At 40.6% G+C, this 18,319-nt stretch overlaps 1 protein-coding gene and 1 non-coding gene across 2 annotated transcripts; both read right to left on the reverse strand.

Annotated features, from left to right (window-relative positions):
* Nucleotides 1-3,327: 3,327 nt before the first annotated feature.
* On the reverse strand, nt 3,328-3,399 carry trnag-ucc (transfer RNA glycine (anticodon UCC)). Its single transcript has one exon. It is a non-coding gene; the product is annotated as a tRNA-Gly (tRNA).
* Nucleotides 3,400-4,360: 961 nt separating this feature from the next.
* mtpap (mitochondrial poly(A) polymerase) lies at nt 4,361-17,392 on the reverse strand. The gene is made up of 9 exons (XM_053342469.1): nt 17,231-17,392; nt 15,491-15,657; nt 15,172-15,405; nt 14,864-15,088; nt 11,522-11,733; nt 9,259-9,485; nt 8,284-8,376; nt 8,096-8,169; nt 4,361-5,160 (listed from the first exon to the last, which is right to left on the reverse strand). The coding sequence occupies exons 1-9, from the start codon at nt 17,379-17,381 to the stop codon at nt 4,840-4,842; spliced, it is 1,704 nt and encodes a 567-aa protein (XP_053198444.1). The 5' UTR covers nt 17,382-17,392; the 3' UTR covers nt 4,361-4,839.
* Nucleotides 17,393-18,319: the final 927 nt, after the last annotated feature.

The following is an 18,319-nucleotide window of genomic DNA, read 5'->3' on the forward strand; positions in this document are numbered from 1 at the left end:
TTTGTATTGGTGGTTTTACCATAAAACAAATTAACATCCAATTTTGTATATTAGATAAACTGGGAATATGTGAAGTCCTATAACGTAAAATACTTAATATCAAGTCAATTCCAGCCTCTTCCAAGCACACTAACAGTTATAATAAACCAATAATGTACATGTGATGGTATAATTGCAGCACCATGGGCTCTGGGGAGTGTCACATGCATATATGTGGCATAACACATGCATTCTCTCATCACTGAGTAAAGGCACCCAGGGGAGCCTGTTGGAGCTCTGCGGATAAACCGGGTGTGTTTCCATGGATACCCACCCATGCCCCAATCACTGTGGAACAATGGCCATGTGTGCTTGTGTGTGGTGCACTCATGTGACAGCTCATCTTCCATCCCAGCATGCAGTCACTGTCTCAACAGGGGCCTGATCTGGCTAACCTTGAATGGATGTAACCCCACTCTACTATCCAGTGAGAAAAAGAATGTGCAAACCACCACGGTTGCTGACATTCGGAGGCTTTTGTTGTCAGAAACTCTGTGCCAGGCTCCAATTAAGCATCCATGCATCCTATACTGAAACAATGGTACTGTTGGTGGGTACTGTAAGTCCCAGGACTTCCCATACAGCGTCAACACATAGCTGGACGCCAGTAGTTTACCTCATGGAGGGACGTGAGGTGTCAGAGATACAGACTCAGGTCACTCGACTGTAGCTTTCAATGACCACATTTTTCAGGAAAAACACACCACTACAGATACACAGTAGGAACTCTACAGCCAGATACACACAGTGATAACATTAGGGGCCTCAATGTAGAGCAAATACATTCCAGCGTTCCCTTCTCCCTCTCAACACATTCTATTAGAGAAGCTGAGAGACGCAAAACCAATGGTGGTGTTGATGAGTGGGAAACCTGTGAGTAAGAGGGAGACTGGATTCCCAAGGGGCCTTCAGGACGCTTGTCCCTCAACCACGGAAACCAGCGTAAAGACCTCTCACAATGTTGCTGGGACAATTCGTGGAACTGCAAAGGGAAGTGGCTTTGGAGATTACTTTCTCCACATGGCTCACAGGTCTTTGTGGAGTCCGTGAAGGTAAGTGGAAGGAGTGGCATTGTGGAGATCAGATGGCTTGATAAAATAACTTCTGAAAGCACGCCAACTGATAAGGCCTCCACATCAAACAGCATAACACCATGTTCTCCTGAAGCAAAATCCTTTCCCTCACATGTAAACAGCAACTGGCTGCTCAAGAGTTTTAAACTTTTAAGGGGTATTCAACCTCAAACACATGCTAAGATCTTTTTCATTCCTTTTTGTTTTTCCTACTTTCTCCCTCGCCGTGTTTCCTCAAATCCCTCCCATGTTTTTCGAACCCTCAGGCCACCTTTTTACATTCTTTCAGGCTCTGAAGGCACATTAGGAGCCAAGAAAAAGGCAGCAACATAAACTCTGGCCATCGCCCCACTGAACCTCTGGACTTCCCAAGAGAGGGCCAATCCATCTTGGACTTTTCGCCAGTTTTCCTAATAAATCAGAGCCCACGGTGTGCCGCCTGCAAACACCCCGGAGGAAGGTCACTGTTAGGCAGGTTAGCCAAACACATCTTTGGTCCCATTGCAAACTGAAGTGCTCTATCACTGTGCGACGGTCACATAAAACACTTTGTAGTGGCTGGGATGGGACAGCAAAAAACGTGATTAACCTTGACCTTTAACAACCTTTTGGCAAGTAGCCACAGTTTCTATCTATCCCTGTAATTACCCCATAAATGCTTCAATAAATGGGGTAGGGTGCCATCACAGGGAGGTCTATATATTTAAAAGTACTGCACATTCCAAACCACTAAGAGCAAATCAGAAGATTCACAGCGCTGACATCTAGCCCTTTCAAATGAACCCCACAACACCCAGCAGTCCCATTTCATCAAATTCCCCTGAGGTGTTGATTTCCCCACCCAGTGCTTCTCTAACCACCACATTTCATAACCGCTCTGTTGCTCCACCAGAGCGGATCCATCAGTCAGAAACTCACTCATGGAAATAAACAAACTCTGCAAAACCTCAAAGAACTCTGCCACTCTGAGAGGAGAGGGAAGAGATGGCTGAGATAGAAAGAGGGCCGGGATGAATTTGAAAGAGAGATGTAAGGTAGAAGAGAGGAGGCAGGGACAGTGAGTGAAGTTCAAAGGCAAGAGGGGGTGTGAGGCGGTCTCCTGCCTCAAAACCTTTCCTCCCATCTGTGCCGTGCTCTTGTGGCAAAGGGTGGATGGGTGGTAGGTGGTAGTTAAAAGTCTATCCCTTCACCCTCCTGACCTCCCACAGCAATGAGCAGAAAAACAGCTGTGGGCTGCACACTCCCTGCTCCTCAAACACTGTCCCATGGGCCTGAAACACACGCATACTAACACACTCATAGGATGTGAACCTACAGATGCACTCTTAACACACACCCTTTGGTCTATTCTCTTTCCTCTATAACTCACACACACACACACACATACACTTAGGTTATGTAACTTCAATCAAAATCGGGATGTAAATGACCTTTTCAGCGTGTCGACTTCTTACTCTGGCTTGGCCCACATTTTGAGCTATGTGATTAGTAGACACTGGGAATGAAAGAATCCTCTGGAAGCTGAATTAAGATGTTAAAGTGGTGTGTTTCTTTTCACATATTTAACATGACAGATCAACCAGTGGGTTTTCAGGGAGGTCAATCCGTTCGACAGACTTCACCACAAAACTGTCTGACTGTGGCTCCAATGAGCTGGGTAACCACGTTGATGGGATGTCTAGTTCTATATAAATCTGAGAAACACACGCTAGCACCATTATGTCACTGTGTTAGATCATAGATCATTTGCTGTTAAAACTTTAATCCAGATGTAAAATTTAAAGAAATGCTGTCAGTATTCATTTTACTATCAATTGTTTTTTTAAGTGATAACCTATTATAAAGACAAAGGCAGTAACTAAATATCTTGATTCACTAATCTTTTAATAGTTCTAATGGCTTCTGTAAACAGACATATAAAGGTCTATGCTTTTTGTTTATCCTCCAAATGGATGGTTTAAAAAAAAATTAAACTGTTTATTTTTTTTATGTAGTATCTACTTGTACAAACAAGCTCAATTTAATATAACAGTTCTGCAATAAATGATGATGTTCTAGACAACTCTGAAGAATAATTTTTCACACTACATGTGTTAAAGATAATCTACACTAGTTAGTTGTATTTTTAAAAGGTTAGAATGGGCTGAGAAAAACATATGTCTAACCTCACTGATGAAGACACAAATGCAAATCTAACAATACACAAAAATCACACTGCGATGGCCGGGAATCGAACCCGGGTCAACTGCTTGGAAGGCAGCTATGCTCACCACTATACCACCATCGCTGTGGAAGCAAAAGGAATGTACTGCCAGCTCAGCAGTTTACATCAGTTTAAACTGCTGTATGAGCGCACTGTGAGAGGAGGAACAGAGGAGAGGCAAGCAGAGGTACACCAGGAGAAGAGGAAAAGACATGAATTTAGAATAACTTGATATATCACCATCTTCATTTATTTTTCTTCTCTTTAACTTTGCTATGCAGTTGTGCTGACCACATCTTTAATCACTCGATTGTATGAGATGCCTGATAATACAGGCTGTGTTAATTATACTGGGTACTGCATACTATTTTAGCATCACTGTATGAAGTCGAGCAGCAGTAACAGTAGCTTTTAGTTTATTAAACATTGAGAGACATTAGATGCAAACATTTACAAAAAATGTCAATCAAGCGCTACATAGAAGATAACTGTTTATGCAGCACGTGGAGCTTGGTTGTTGGCTGACTGAACCAAAGCCAGCTAGTTATCACAAACTTAAATGACTCAAATAAATAGTCTGCAGGTGATGGAGGATGTTATGGAAATCCAAGTGTAGTGTCTATGAACAGCTAATTCATTGGCATATAGTCTCTGTTAGTGTTTGCTTGCCAGGTTTAATGCTGATGGAGGTAGTGCAGTGAGGCTACAGCAGTATGCAGTATTGATGAACACTATTTACTGTTTACACTTGTGTACTTTTATGAAGAAAGATAGCTGAAAAGGCTGGAGCTCAGTGTGTTTTACCAGTGTTTTGAGATAGAGTCCTCTCATTGGTCTAGTATGATTACCTGCACTCACATTTTCATATATATTATCAATTTAATGAAGGTAAAAGAAAAAAAACTAAAAACAAAAACATATGTTATTTTTTGATCAACTTATAATAAAGTGTATATATACTTAGAAACTCCTTTTTACTAAAGTACAGTATTCATTTATGTTTTTGTCAGTTTGGGGGTCCCACAATAACCCATGCATTGTCAGTTTATGGTAAAGGCTTGATTGTTCCACTCATATGAAACATTAATGTCATAGAAAAATCAAGATTTAGGTTGAGGGGTGAGCACATGTTGGTAATCAGTGCAAGTTATAAAATCCATGCACACAAATGCTGAATCCATAGTAGTGCATCTACAGTTGATGCTCCTTAATGATCACCTGGAAGGTCCTGTATTAGTTTCCACAGCATGGTCTTTAATTATAACAGATCAGACAGGTGTACAGTCATGTATACATCAATCATTCTCTTATTCCAGGTCCCAAACATATGCACGTACAGGCCTCAGCAGCACCCTCCAGTGTCTGTGATTGGAACTACAGTCCGGCAGATGTATCCTCTGCAGAAACTGCTGCTCTCTCCTCACTTCCGAGGATAATTCAGACATCACCCAAGGGTGTCCACCAGTGCATGAGATAAATTAACAACAATAAAATGGAGGATGTTTCTAAGATCTCCAAGAGTCCTTAGCTCTTTTGTTGATTTTTATTCTTCAGGGATGCTAGCAAGCCTTTGATCCTCTCGCTGGCCGCCTCCCGTCCTCGTTTCTTCCGACTTTTGATCCCTGCAATTTGGGACGGCAGAAGAAGGGTAGTCAGTCCCCAAGGTGTGGGACCACCTGTGGGAGTGAGGGTCTCAGTCTGCTGGAGCAGCCAAGAGCTCTCCTGACACAAAGCCACGAAGCGGTCTAGTTGTGTGGTGTTGACGTTCTTGCTGACGTTCAGGGAGGTTTCGAATGGGTTCTGGATGTGCAGTGGGGCCACCTCTGGCTTGTTCTGCTCTTTGCCCTGGAGAGAGGGAATGGAACAATGCTGGCAGATTAAAATATGTTCCTGAGCAGCAGCAGTGGCAGCCATAAGTGCAGTTCTGCATGTACTGTACGTTATGGTCCATCTATCTTGTTTGTCATGCTTTTAGCGCTTTGCTGCTGTATCTGGGCCACTTAGAGCTGACTGGAACACCTCTCTGCAGGCGAGCAGATGGGAGAGGCAGAGACACGGACATGGCTCTGGAAGACATTTTAACTTGGAGGTGTAAAAAGGAAAATAATTCAGAAATGTGGAATGAAAAATGACACGCTGATATAAAAAAAACCTGTGATTCACCCTGAATGAGTTAGGAACGGATGCATATACGGTCTTCACTTTCATCTAGCAGTCCTGGCAAGCACATGAACCATTAATATGAAGGTCAGAGAGAAGTCAAGACACTTCCATGGTACTTTGCATGCACATATCCTGGCTAAAGCCGGATGGTAAAGGGGCTGGAGGGATAAAGGGATAGAATTGTGGGAGGTGGAAGGGACAGAAGACGGCAACATAAAGCCATCAGTCAGAAGAGAGGAGCGAACCGGAGAATTGTGGCACAGTAAAGCAGATTTATGGTTGTTTCTCCACTTGTGAAAGCCTATAGGTTCGGGTCACGGCCGCAGTCTACTTGCAGGGTTCCTCTGCTGTGACAAACTTGATATTAGTCTCATATATTAGACTGCAGGGTCTCTCTTTACCAACAGCATCCATTCATTAAAGTCAGAGGATGAGCAAAGTTCCTGCATCTCATATAGTAATATGTGCCACCAAAGCATGAAAATGGACTTTATCAACTACATTTCTACGTGGAGAAAAAGTAGGTGATGAACAGGATATTATTCAATGTTACAAATTATGAGAGTGAGGTAAGTTTACTATCCTGTCCAGCTTGAGAGGGGAAATTAGTCCTGAATGCTCCACTGATGTTCATTTTTCAGATAAAGCGTGACTTGGAAAGAGATTTTATGACTCTTCTGGCTTGAACTTCCCTCGCCGCTATATTCATTAAAACAGTAAGACGTACCATCAGTGTATAAAAAGGATTGCACAGGCAAACAGAATAAATATGTCTTTGTTTACACTTAGCCTGATGGAGCTTCTAATTGGGATCTCAGCTCAAGGGCGCCTGATCCCATGGGGCCAACATCAATCACACATGACAAGGACAGCTGTCATCTGTGTGTGTGGGAAGACGCCATCCAACCAAACTGCCTTTATTACCAACAGACTCTCTGTTGCTCGCGCTGTTGGAGCTCAGCTCTGGGACTGGGAGGAAAGCTGAAAGGAGGTTGAACTGGCTCTCCACAATGTTCCGAATGTCTTTTCCTTTATGTTTAGTTTTTTTCACTGCTGCAACAGTTATAAGACATCTAAGCAGCAGCAGCAGCATCGTCTGAGGCCTGGATGGACCAACTGCAACTGTATTTGTTGTGACCAATACCATTGTCAGTACTTGACAGCTACAAAATATAAGATAATGATACATTGGTGATATGCAGTGTTTTTGTTTTTTTCATGTACATGTATTTGCAATATATTTACTGACTGACTTTTTATGGTTGAAAACTAAACTTGTCAGTGCTCTCAAGTGGATAAACAACAACTGCAGTACTTTACTGGATTATTGTAACCATATTTTTAGCATTTCTGTAATGACAACATTGCTTTTTAGTTTGCAAACATATAGAATGACCCTGCTATATTTGCAATGAGCTAATACATTTATATCTTGATTTGTGAGGATGCCTGGTTGCAATATCCACCAGGAAAATACTACAGATTGCAGCCCTTTCAAGACATGCAACACTACCTTCATCAGTCTGTTAAAAGAGTGTTAAAGTGATGCTTTTTGTTATTCAAACCGCTGTCTTTTATGTCAATGTTCCTTGCAGCTTTATTCACACATGACAGACAATTTATGGAAAGAGACACTCAAATGACATTTGACACCTGACGCATGAGAAGGACTGGCAGCATTACTTTTGTGTTGTGTTTTGTATTGAGTTCAAACGTTATAATATAAAAACAAGACAGAAGAGTGTTGCCTTTTCACAGGCTGCATCACTGATGATTTTAAGATGGGGACACTCGACCCTCTTCTCACAGTGAATGCCATAATTCATTTCTTCATTTATTAGAGAAATCAGCTAAAAAAGGTTAAAGCTCCAGCAACACTTGTTGTATGAGCCGGATGAAGGCCGGAAGCTGAAGCGAGTTGGTCCGACAATAAAGTTGTTTTGTCTAATACAAGTGTTGATGGAGCTTTGACCTTCTTCGACTTTTTTCCTGTTCTCGATGCACCTTGAAAGTAGGTGAAGTTGTGCCAGAAACCTCGACTCTGCTTAGAGAATTCTGCTGCCTGTTTTTTATGGTCCAACAAATCACCAGCAAAGGATGACAGGGACAGCAAAGACACTGAGATCTTGTAAAGGGGTTTTGAAAATAAAAAAATATAGAAAAGGAGGTTCGGCATTGATTATTGCAATGATTGCAAAAGAGAATTTTATATCATTTTGTAGATTTTGAGAAAACTTGACATTTTCTCTTTGTGTGTATGAGGTGATAAATAAGTTATAATTTCATTTCAGTACTTTTACAACATGCATTTAGTTTTTAGTTAGTTTAGTTTAGTCTCTATGTATGGTTTAACTTAAGAATTTACTCTGATATTCAATTCAAACTTGTGCTTTGTGTTAATGGAAATGTTATTACTCAGCTGTTTAACTTAAAAGCTACTCTAGCCTTATTTAGACCAAGCCCAACGTGTACTGTCATCACCAAGGTGAATGTCTAAAATGGGCAAATGTGTGAATTCATTACAACTTGCTACATGCTAAATACTTCAAAGTGTGTAAACTGTCACCATTTGGGTAAAGTCTTTGGTTACGTTGTTGATAAGAATAATCATACATACCTTTCTGATATTTATCGACGACTTGGCAAATGTAAAAGTGGCGTAGAACTCAAAGAATTCACACAGCAGTTGCTCTGAAACAAAGAAAGAAAAGTCACGTTAGCATGGAGGGCCGCTAATAGAAACATCGATACTGATCAAAGTGAACTGCTGCCCTACAGCTCTGATTCCACGCTTCTTGTGCTCACCTAGTGTTTCTGTGTTGCTCTGGAGCTGGATCTTGCTGAAGTCGCTGACAAACGTGCAGTCGTTGCCCTCAATCATGCACTTGTCCGCGGGACCTTGTGGGATGAGAGCAGGGATACAAGGTGAATGACTGCCTTTACACGTCTATGGCGGTCATAAACAAGACACAGTTGGGTGGCGTCGGTGCGTTCGTGGAGAGGAAACACAAAGACACGAGAGGAAGGGGAGAGAGCAGTGCCTATCTGTGTGTGTGTGTGTGTATGTGGCCAAATAAAGAGAAAAAACAGAGCAGGGATCATGTCCTTTCTGGGTTGGTTTACTTCTCCAGCAATGCCCTTGTTACCAGTCTCCTTCACCGTGTGTTGGTGTGTGTGTGTGTGTGTGTATGTGTGCTATGCCACTGTTTAAATAGCTGCCTGTATGCTCGTGCGTGTGTCCAGAGAAGGTGGGGTCATCGACCTTCCCAGAGTGATGGGCCTTTTATTGTCCTGTAAGCACTCTGTGTGATAGAGTCTGTGCTAAACGGGGCTGAGAAGGAGGAGGAGGAGGAAGGGGAAGGGGAAGGGAAAGAAGAGGAGGGGGGTAGATTGCTTTTGGAAGGCAATTATCAGGCAGCCAAGGTGACAGAGAGAGGGAGAAAGAGAGAGATGGAGTAGGTGCAGTGGCCTCGCAAGCACATTCATGTGTTGGCGCTTACATTATCACAAGACACTAGGCTCCACATTCATTACACATGTATGCATGCTAACAGAAGGTAACATATGCATGTAAGTCATTAAACAAAACAACTGCACACAGTCTGGGGTTATAGATGAAGGACATGCTTGCTGCTTTAGGTTGCTGGGTCACATCTGACACTGAAATGCTGCTGTTGGCTACAATTATATTTCTAGTCATTGATGTGCCAAAGTAGGGATTTAAATCGATCAATTCTAATTTTCATGTTTGCAATGTCTAAACCTGGTGTGGATTGGTACCTGCAAGGTCTCGGAGGTGGTCCAGGGTGGGGAGTATAGGGGTGCTCCTCCTCTGCAGGAAGAACAGCACCATGACGGTGAGGGAGAAGTTGGAGATCCAGGCCCCGGGGATGCTGCTGGTGATGCCGTGAGCTCGGGCCCAGCAGCGCACGGTGAACACCAGGCAACGCACCCTCGGGTCCAGTTGACCGTATATGTAGAGCAGCTCGGAGCTCTTCATCGCCACCCTGTGGAGAACAGACAGGATGGCAGGGTGAGTGAAGGATGAATAATGCAGAAAAGTGGCCCCCGTGAGTATTACATATCATATTAATGGCTTATTATTACTGATGCGTTAATGTGCAAGCAGCCTTTTACTGTCGCACTAGGTCGAGGTGAAACTGTTTTAAATGACTTTAGATAAGTGGCTGCTGAGTACTCATAACAGTGCATAATATTAAAAGCTCATCATACCTAGTGCATGTGTATCTTAGTGACTAAAGCTGTCTAATAAAAGGTAGTGAGGTTAAAAGTATAATATTTTCCTCTGAACTGTAGCAGAGTTGCATTAGAAAATAACCTCAAATTAGTATACAAGTACACCAATTGAGTAAATGTACTTATAATTTCTAATTCCTCCACTGCTGTTGATCAATACCACCCAGACAAGAACACTACACCACTGCTTAAAATGTGTAAAATGTTTCTATTAGAGCCGCAATAAATAGTCAATGAATAACTTAGTTGCCAAATATTACATTCGTCACTATTTTGATAACAGATTCATATTTTTTGAGTCATTTCTTGAGAATTTTTTTCCAAATTCCCCGATGGCATCTTATGAAATGTGAATATCATCTGGTTTAGTCTTCTGTGAGAGTAAACTGAATATGTTTGGGTTGTGGACAAAGCAAGACCTTGTCCTCTGGGAAACAGTGATGGATGTTTTTCACCATATTCTGACATTCTATTAACCAAACAACTAATAGATTAATCAATAAAATAATCAACAGCTTCAGTGATAATGAAAGTCAATCGTTAGTTGCAGCCTTAATTTTTATACCTGTAATGGAGAATTTGTTTGTCAATGGTCAACTCATCAGTGGAGAATTGCACAGGAGCCCATTACACTGATAATGATTATTGAAGCGTGGCTGAGGAGAATACATCCCTCTGATGCATGATGCCACCACTATTCTAAGAAACCTCTCCCACGTGGATAGACTTTAAACTTTCACAGATATCATCACGGATACTCTATGCCCATAAATGGTCATACTCAATGCATCTACAGCATATGGAATGTGCCTATTGGTTTATTATTCTACAAACAAGGAAACACAGATACCCATCTGTGGGTTTAGGGAGTCAGACAGTCATATCCTCTGACCTTGTTTGTCACATCAATGCTGTGCCACTGTCACCACGTCTTGTCTCTCTGCCAAGATTTTAGTGTTGACTTTACTGTGACCTCAAGAACCATCCTTGTACCCGTGTGTAGGCATCTAAAATTTGGAAAAATTCCCTAACAAGACCTTTCCAGTGTAGGCCTCTAAAATATATTCAGTTTGTATTTCACACCATCCTACAGACCTGATTAAGAAAAAACACCTGCGAGTATAAAATGTGTACTGCTTGCCTTTAGAAAATGAAACACTAAAATTACAGCTAAACCACCACTAGAGTGCAGCGTTCAGCCCGTACGGTGACTGACAGGGTCACGCTCTGCTGCCATTTGCTGTCACACAGACATCATGGGCAGGAAAACGCCGCGCTTCATAGATCGCAGATCACGATTGGAGAAAAGTCCCCCTCACATCCACCCACTGCTAGCGGTTCAAGTCCATTTCCTTAGAAACTGGTGAGTGGTTTTCTGTACGTTAGCAGGTGTGGAAGTGCATGCGTGTGTTGCCATCAGTTTCTTTGAAGGTTGAAAGGGAAGAAGTGAAACACAAACAAGCCCCCCTCTTGAGCCCCTTTACTTAGTTTCACAGTGGCAAGTGTGCAACTGAACCGTCGCAACACTTCCTGCCAAAGTCTAGTTTCTGTTTGGGGTTTTTGCAACGGCAGTGAGGCCAAGACGATATCTAGGACCATGCAGAACTAGCAGTTTCTGTAAAGCAAGAGGGCTATGACGAGCTGAATTTGACATTTCGAGTTATGACCCCTTGTACTGTCTGAAACTGACCCTTTCTTTTTAAAAACCACAACAGCCATGACAAATAAGTGTTCCTGCTGTGTATGCATGGTAAACAGGTTTCGGTCTCTGGGCTTGTGTGACTACCTGTTGTTGGCTGTGAGGTCACACTGAAAACCAGAGGGCTGGTGGGCGAAACGGACCAGGGGACATCGGGCATTGAGAATCTTCTGCACCCCGACGCATCCGGGACCGAACTGGTCCACGCATGTCCCGATGACGGACAGGATGCTCTGGGTGACTGCCCGCTCTGAGTTGGTCCGCTTCATCTGGTACTCCAGCAGCAGACCTGATTTTGGCTGCAGAGAAAGAGACAATGATGTCAGCTTTGTAGTTGAAAGAGGATAAAATGAGGGTTTAATGTAGGGCTGCAACTAATGATTGTTTTATTACTGATTCATCTACTAGTTCAGAAAATGGTGAAAAACGCCTCGTGCGACGTCCACTAATGTCTTCATCTGTCCACAAGTCAAAGATATTCCATTTGTTATCACAGAAGACCACAGAAACCAGAAAATATTCACATTTGAGAAGCTGAAATTTGAGAATTAGGACATTTTTTTCTCAAAGAATGACTCCAAACATCATGAACGACCCCTAACACCCCGGTCACTCCGTGTTCACCACTCTTCCCTCAGGCAGGCTCAGGGTCCTGAGTGCAAGAACAAACAGACTGCCAAACAGCTTTTTTTCCCAGAGCTGTTGACAAACTGTTGAACCCCCCCTGAACCCCTGAACTCCTCGCAAAAAACACACACACACACACACACACACACCCTGGGACTTAGTGCAGTATTGTGGAACATGCATACTCCTGCTGCACCTTACTATTTATACATCCATATATTTATTTATCTATAATATACAAATACATTTATTTCTTTATACATGTATATTTATTTTCCTGCATGCAATGACAATGAAGTATATATCAAACAATTATCAAATAGTTGCCAATTAAATGAACAGTTGGCAACTAATCAATTATTTGACTAAATGTTTCAGCTGTAGTTTAACACTGGAACTACAAAGGCGGTCATTCTGACTGTTTTTGAATTTTGCAATGTCATAACTTTGTTGAAATAAACCCATTTACTGGTAGTATCCTGAGTTTTCCTAAATATGTGTATATTTTATTTTAACATTGCTATTTTATCAAAATTATAAAACACAAAGGGGGTCTAGTAGTTTTTGAACGATATGCATTATAGGGCCATATTTGGTATAGGTGTCACATTTCATAATTAATACATTTCCCAGTCTGCCTAGCAAAAAAATTTTTGGGGGGTGCTGCACCTGCACCTGCTGTCCAATAGCTCCACCAGTAGGCCTATATTTATATATTCTAATCACAATGAAAAAAAAAATCTATATATCTATATATCTATATATCACACACATACATATATACATATATATATACACACATATACACATATATATATCTCTATCTATACACACACACATACATATATACATATATATATATATATACACACACACATATATATATATATATATATATATATATATATATTTCGGCTCTAGTATCAACACTAGTATAGGTCTACTCCAAGCTATGTTGCAGTGAATACGGTGTTTCATTATATTCACAGGATTGTGTGTGTGTGTGTGGTGGAGGTGGTGGTGGGTTGACGTCATAGAATATGACGACAGACACGTGAAGCCTCGCTCGGAGGTTTCGAGTGTGAAGATAAATGCCGTTCTCTGCCCTAATACATGACAGCTCTGTGGTAGCTCTAGTAGTTATGGAATTCCAGTAGTTTAAGTGTTAATGTTATTTAATGATGTTGTGTGACACATCAGCAGCGATTTGTACTGCATAAACAGCTCCAATTAGAACATTAGGTAGGCTGTATAGTTCAATACAGTATAGCTACTCACATGACTGACACAATAATAAATAATAATAACTTTAATGATTCAGGTACAAAGTAATCACTGTCACCAGGCAACTTCCTGCATTTTACTCAGGCTACTATGTTTATTTTCCTACATGAAGAAATGTTCTATCATGTGATAATACAGGGTTGTAGTTTTACTATCAGGATCTGTAGCATATAGCAGCTCTGCAAATTATCTGATTTTAGTTCTTACAGCATATTAATAATAAAATACACATTATATGACCAATTTTTGATACTTTGAAGACATACGGTAGCTACAGATGTATTTCAGTGCTTCAGGAAACAGTAGGCAAGTTATTTTACTTGACTTAAATGTCAAATAAAAAGGGGAAGTAGCCATTATAAAACAGTGACTCAGCTCAGTGTATTTTTTAAAAAATTTCTAGTCTTTGCCACATGTGATGTAAGTCTTGTAGAATCAGCAACACTTCTTCTGTTTTAGATGTTTATAAATCCTGACTGATACATCAGTCAGCCAGTATTATTTTGATAAAGTCGATTTTTGTTTGAGGTTAAATAGGCAGTATTGAGTAATTTGTTCTTAATTCAAGTTGTTTTTTTGTTTGTTCCTCATGTTTTTTTAAATTCATAGCTAATTCTAATGATTAAATTCCCAGTGAAGTTTAAGTGCACTGATGTAATTTTATACAATACCTTCATTACATTTGAGGGATCATTACCAAAAGGTGTGTTTATCTATATATTCTGTACATATAATATCATCGTACAATATTTCATTATCATATATTGTTTTACTCGCTAATATCTGCATCGGGACCAAAAATCCAGTATGGATCATGCCTTATTAGTATATTTCACATTTGTTCTCATTTTAATTGCTGCATGTTTTATTCCATTTCATTCTGCAACCGTCTGAAAAGAACCTGAAACAAAATTTTCTCTAAATCTAGACTTTCTCTTGTAAAAACCCCTTTCAAGTGTATTTGGAAAGCTGCTGTCATTCGGGGTGTGTTCAGTTTTGCTTTGAGTAAACAATCCCTCAGAAACTTCAAATCACTGAATCAGCAGTTTCACTTTCTGGAGAGACTTGGCCACTGCAGTTGGAGAGCAGTATGATACAAAAATGTGTATATTACTTTGCTAGCAGATGTATTGCTCCTTTGCCACTTTAAAGATTTAAATGTATAGTACATGTTTTTTGACTTAAAAATGTGTTCAGCTATATAAATGCATTTTTTTTAACATTTAACCAATTCTAGTTAAAGACATCACCTAAAACCCCCCTAACATCCATCATAATTGTCTAGGTCTGTCAGGATAACTACTTTTGTTGGACGATATATTATCTCATAAATAATCACGATAAACAATATTATTGTCATTTGAAGATCATCTTATACTACTAATATAATGATAATATAATAGCCTCATAATGCGGGGGGGGGGGGGGGGGGGGGTATCATATGACAAGTCCATATGTAGACATGATGATGTTGATAATTACGTTATTGTACGATAATTACTGTAACAGGACTATTACCGTCTTTATATTCCTTCCGCTGATGCTATCCAGATCCAGAAACATATCCAGATCACAGCCCAGCTTCCCAAAGCCGTTCACCGATGATCCGAATGGCTTGATGGTGCATTCTGGGAAATAAGCAGCGGCAATGTCCCTTAGGAGAGAGCAGACAAGGAATCGCAGTCGAATGTTCTCGTCTGTTAGCTGGTAGGCTTCTGTCAGGGAGGTGATCTGTTGGGCTATCTGGGAGGGAAGGAGATTTTTTACATTAGCCATGCATTCATGGATTCACGTGGATCCATCTTTTGAAACGGCTCACCACTTACGCTCCCCTCTCTGGACAGCGTCTTCATGAGCTCGTTGATGGGAATGGTGGTTTGCGGTTGATTATGTTTGCTCGACTGCTGGTTTGATGAGTCCGCCGGGCCGAGGTTTCTCACCGACAGCAGCCTGGATTTAAAAGGCACCATGGATTCATGGCTGGTGGTGGGGATCGCAGCGCCTTCCAGCATCGAATCAACACTTTCCCGGTTTTCAAACTCCGCTACCGCATACATGCCCTGGAGAATAAACACCAAAATACACACGACTTTAACATCCAACTGAATGGTGAACAATGCTGATGCTGAGGAGTCTTTCACTTACATAGCTTTCATAAGAGAAGTGCTTCTTGATCTCTCCATGCCTTGATAGATACTTGAGGATCTTTTTCTCACTGGTTCTGGAGGGGCAGCTGAAGAGAACAGATCTTTCCGCCTGTTCTTGTCTCTCCGCCTGGACAGCGTAAAAAGACTTCCGCCCATCCTTTTCCTCTGAAAGCAGAAAATAAAAATGCATAACAATCAACAAATGCAATATTCACTTTCAGTTTTGCCTGGAGGAAGTATATTTATTCATTGCCTATCATTTATCCCTGCGTGGTTCGGAAAGGCCAAAGCTCTTTCTCCTCAAATATAAATTGAAACTTTTGGTAACAAAGTCTTATGTAGAGATCAAAAAGTATTTTTTATTCTGAGAGTTCTTTGCCTTAAAAGCAAACTAATTTCAAAGCCATCATCACATATTGATGTACTGACAATGATGGCTGAGTCAGTCAAGTCAGTCATGCCTGACAGTGAGATTGCCAGATCAAAGACTACAGTTAGACAGATATTTTATGCACTGTTTTATCTTTATTTGTGCTCATAAATGTATCATTTATTCAAGATGTGTTTTTTTAAAGCTGGGATGCAGGACTTTTATCTCTTTCCTTCTCCTTCTGGCAGTGAGAGTAAAGTGAAGCCTTCGCCTGTGATTGACTGCTCTCATGTGCAAAGAGGGCCAGTAAACTGATATGTCTTGATGGTCCCCCAGATCACAGGGATTTGTCTGATGCCTGATGCCCCCACTGGCTAATATCTACTGTTACGGCTTTAAAATGGTTGATAAATTGTTTTTAGTGTCATACAACCCCACAAAAATGACTCCATTCACTATCAGAATCGGATCCATTTGGTCCAACATGTGGAAAGTCTAGCAGAGCAGCACCATTAACTGCCCAACGGTTAGCACAGGAATGTTGCACCTGATAGTAGATTTGAAAACTTCTATACTGAGAAATACAGAGACATTTACCTGGTGGTGATAAGCCTAATCAGCATTTTGTGAATTTGTTTGGCAAGGGTTTGGATATAATGGACATTCATGATTATGTAAAAGTTCCCCACTGCAAGTTTAAAGTAATTTTTACTGGTCCATTATTTATAATAATCGTAATTTGACTGTTTGTTTTGTTGTTTTGTTTTTTAACAATGCAGCTAAAAGAAATGTATGTAAAAAGTTCTGTCAATTCAAAGTCTAATTTTATATAGAATATGATGCAGATTTGATATGTATGATGTTGCATAGAGCCTGCAAAAAGCTACATAGAGTCCTGTGGTTATGATACTGTTGTTATCAGACAGAAGTGTGCAGCATCTGTTACAGGCAAAGAGTGGTGTTGTCAGAACTTCACAGAGAATCTCAACATCTTATGTGGCAATGTTATCACCTAAATATATGCATGCCACAGGTCACACACACGTTATATAACTCACAGCAAGACATAGAATTGCTTGGTCATCATACATATCAGCCACAAAGCAGCATCTTGGGACACATTTAGGAAATTTCACAGAACTAATACTGATAAGTGGATAACCCAGTACTCATTAGTGGTTAAACTAATACTCATTAGCTGATACAGAGAGAGCCGAATTTTCCCTAAGGCTCTGCTGATGTCTTGAAACTTTCATTTTCTATCAACTAACTTACTAATTTTCAACCAAATCCAAATTTCCTTAAACATAAAGATTGATGAATGAAGTGTGGAGCAGCGGTGTCGCACAGCTTTGTGTATTTACTGACCGGCTTCGTCTTTCCGCGGTGCCTCACTTTGAGCAGCGACAACGTTTGTTCCAATACTTCTAAGAAATAATGTGTCGACCCTCTGTAGGCACGTCGTCAGCCTGCCCCTTCCCCTCATATGTAACCTGCACACCGTAGAGGAGGACGCCATTGCTGCTAGGAAAGAAATGCGAAGAGCGCATGCGCAAGACTGCTTCTACGGCTACCGAGAAGCGCGAGACAAGACGTCATTATGGCGATTGAAATGATAAACACGATAAATAGATGAAACCCAAACTACTGTCATGTGTAAGACAGGGATGTAATACTATACTATGAAATTGTAGAAATAAGAAATGTGCATATATGTTTTTATTTGAGAAATCTGACGTTATTGCCAAACTTCTCTGTTTAATTATTACTTTATATCATATTTTTATTGTTGTGACCTTCACCCTTTGTCTGTACCCATGTTTATATCAACCAACTGAAAAGTGAAGTCATGCCTGTTATGTTATCTATTTCATTTTACAGTCTTGAAGTGGCAACATATACACATTCGTTTTAGCTAGACCTTTACTAATGTGACACACAGTATACAACATTGATGATTCCATTCTTCCATTCCATGTCTTTTTTCCCCAAACTGATGGGGAATTTATGAATGTGAATTGGTGTAGAGACTAATTGTGAGTCAGAATATGAACAGTATGTAAGTTTTAATGCGGTGGTGGAAGAAGTAATGTCTGCATTTTAGGGCAGTTCCAGAAAATATAACAAATACATTTTTAATGTAAAGTTGGAAGAAGTGGTGGAAGAAGTAATGTCTGCATTTTGGGGCAGTTCCAGAAAATATAACAGATGTATTTTTAATGTAAAGTTGGATATTTAAGTAAACTGGGTTTCAAATACATGCAGTTTATCTCACAAATACACTAGTAGGAGTACAATAATATAGCAGTAAAACGGAAATAATAAGGGCAAGTACCAAGTAAATACTGAGGTTAGCCTAGTTAAGTGTAAGTAGGTCACTGTTAGAGTGCAGCCATGGATGCATACAGTTGAATTGAAATATGCTGCAAAGAACGTGAACGTGTTATTGTGAGTTCA

This window comes from Scomber japonicus, chromosome 21 (genome assembly GCF_027409825.1).
Source record: "Scomber japonicus isolate fScoJap1 chromosome 21, fScoJap1.pri, whole genome shotgun sequence".
In the NCBI taxonomy this organism is placed as follows: domain Eukaryota; kingdom Metazoa; phylum Chordata; class Actinopteri; order Scombriformes; family Scombridae; genus Scomber; species Scomber japonicus.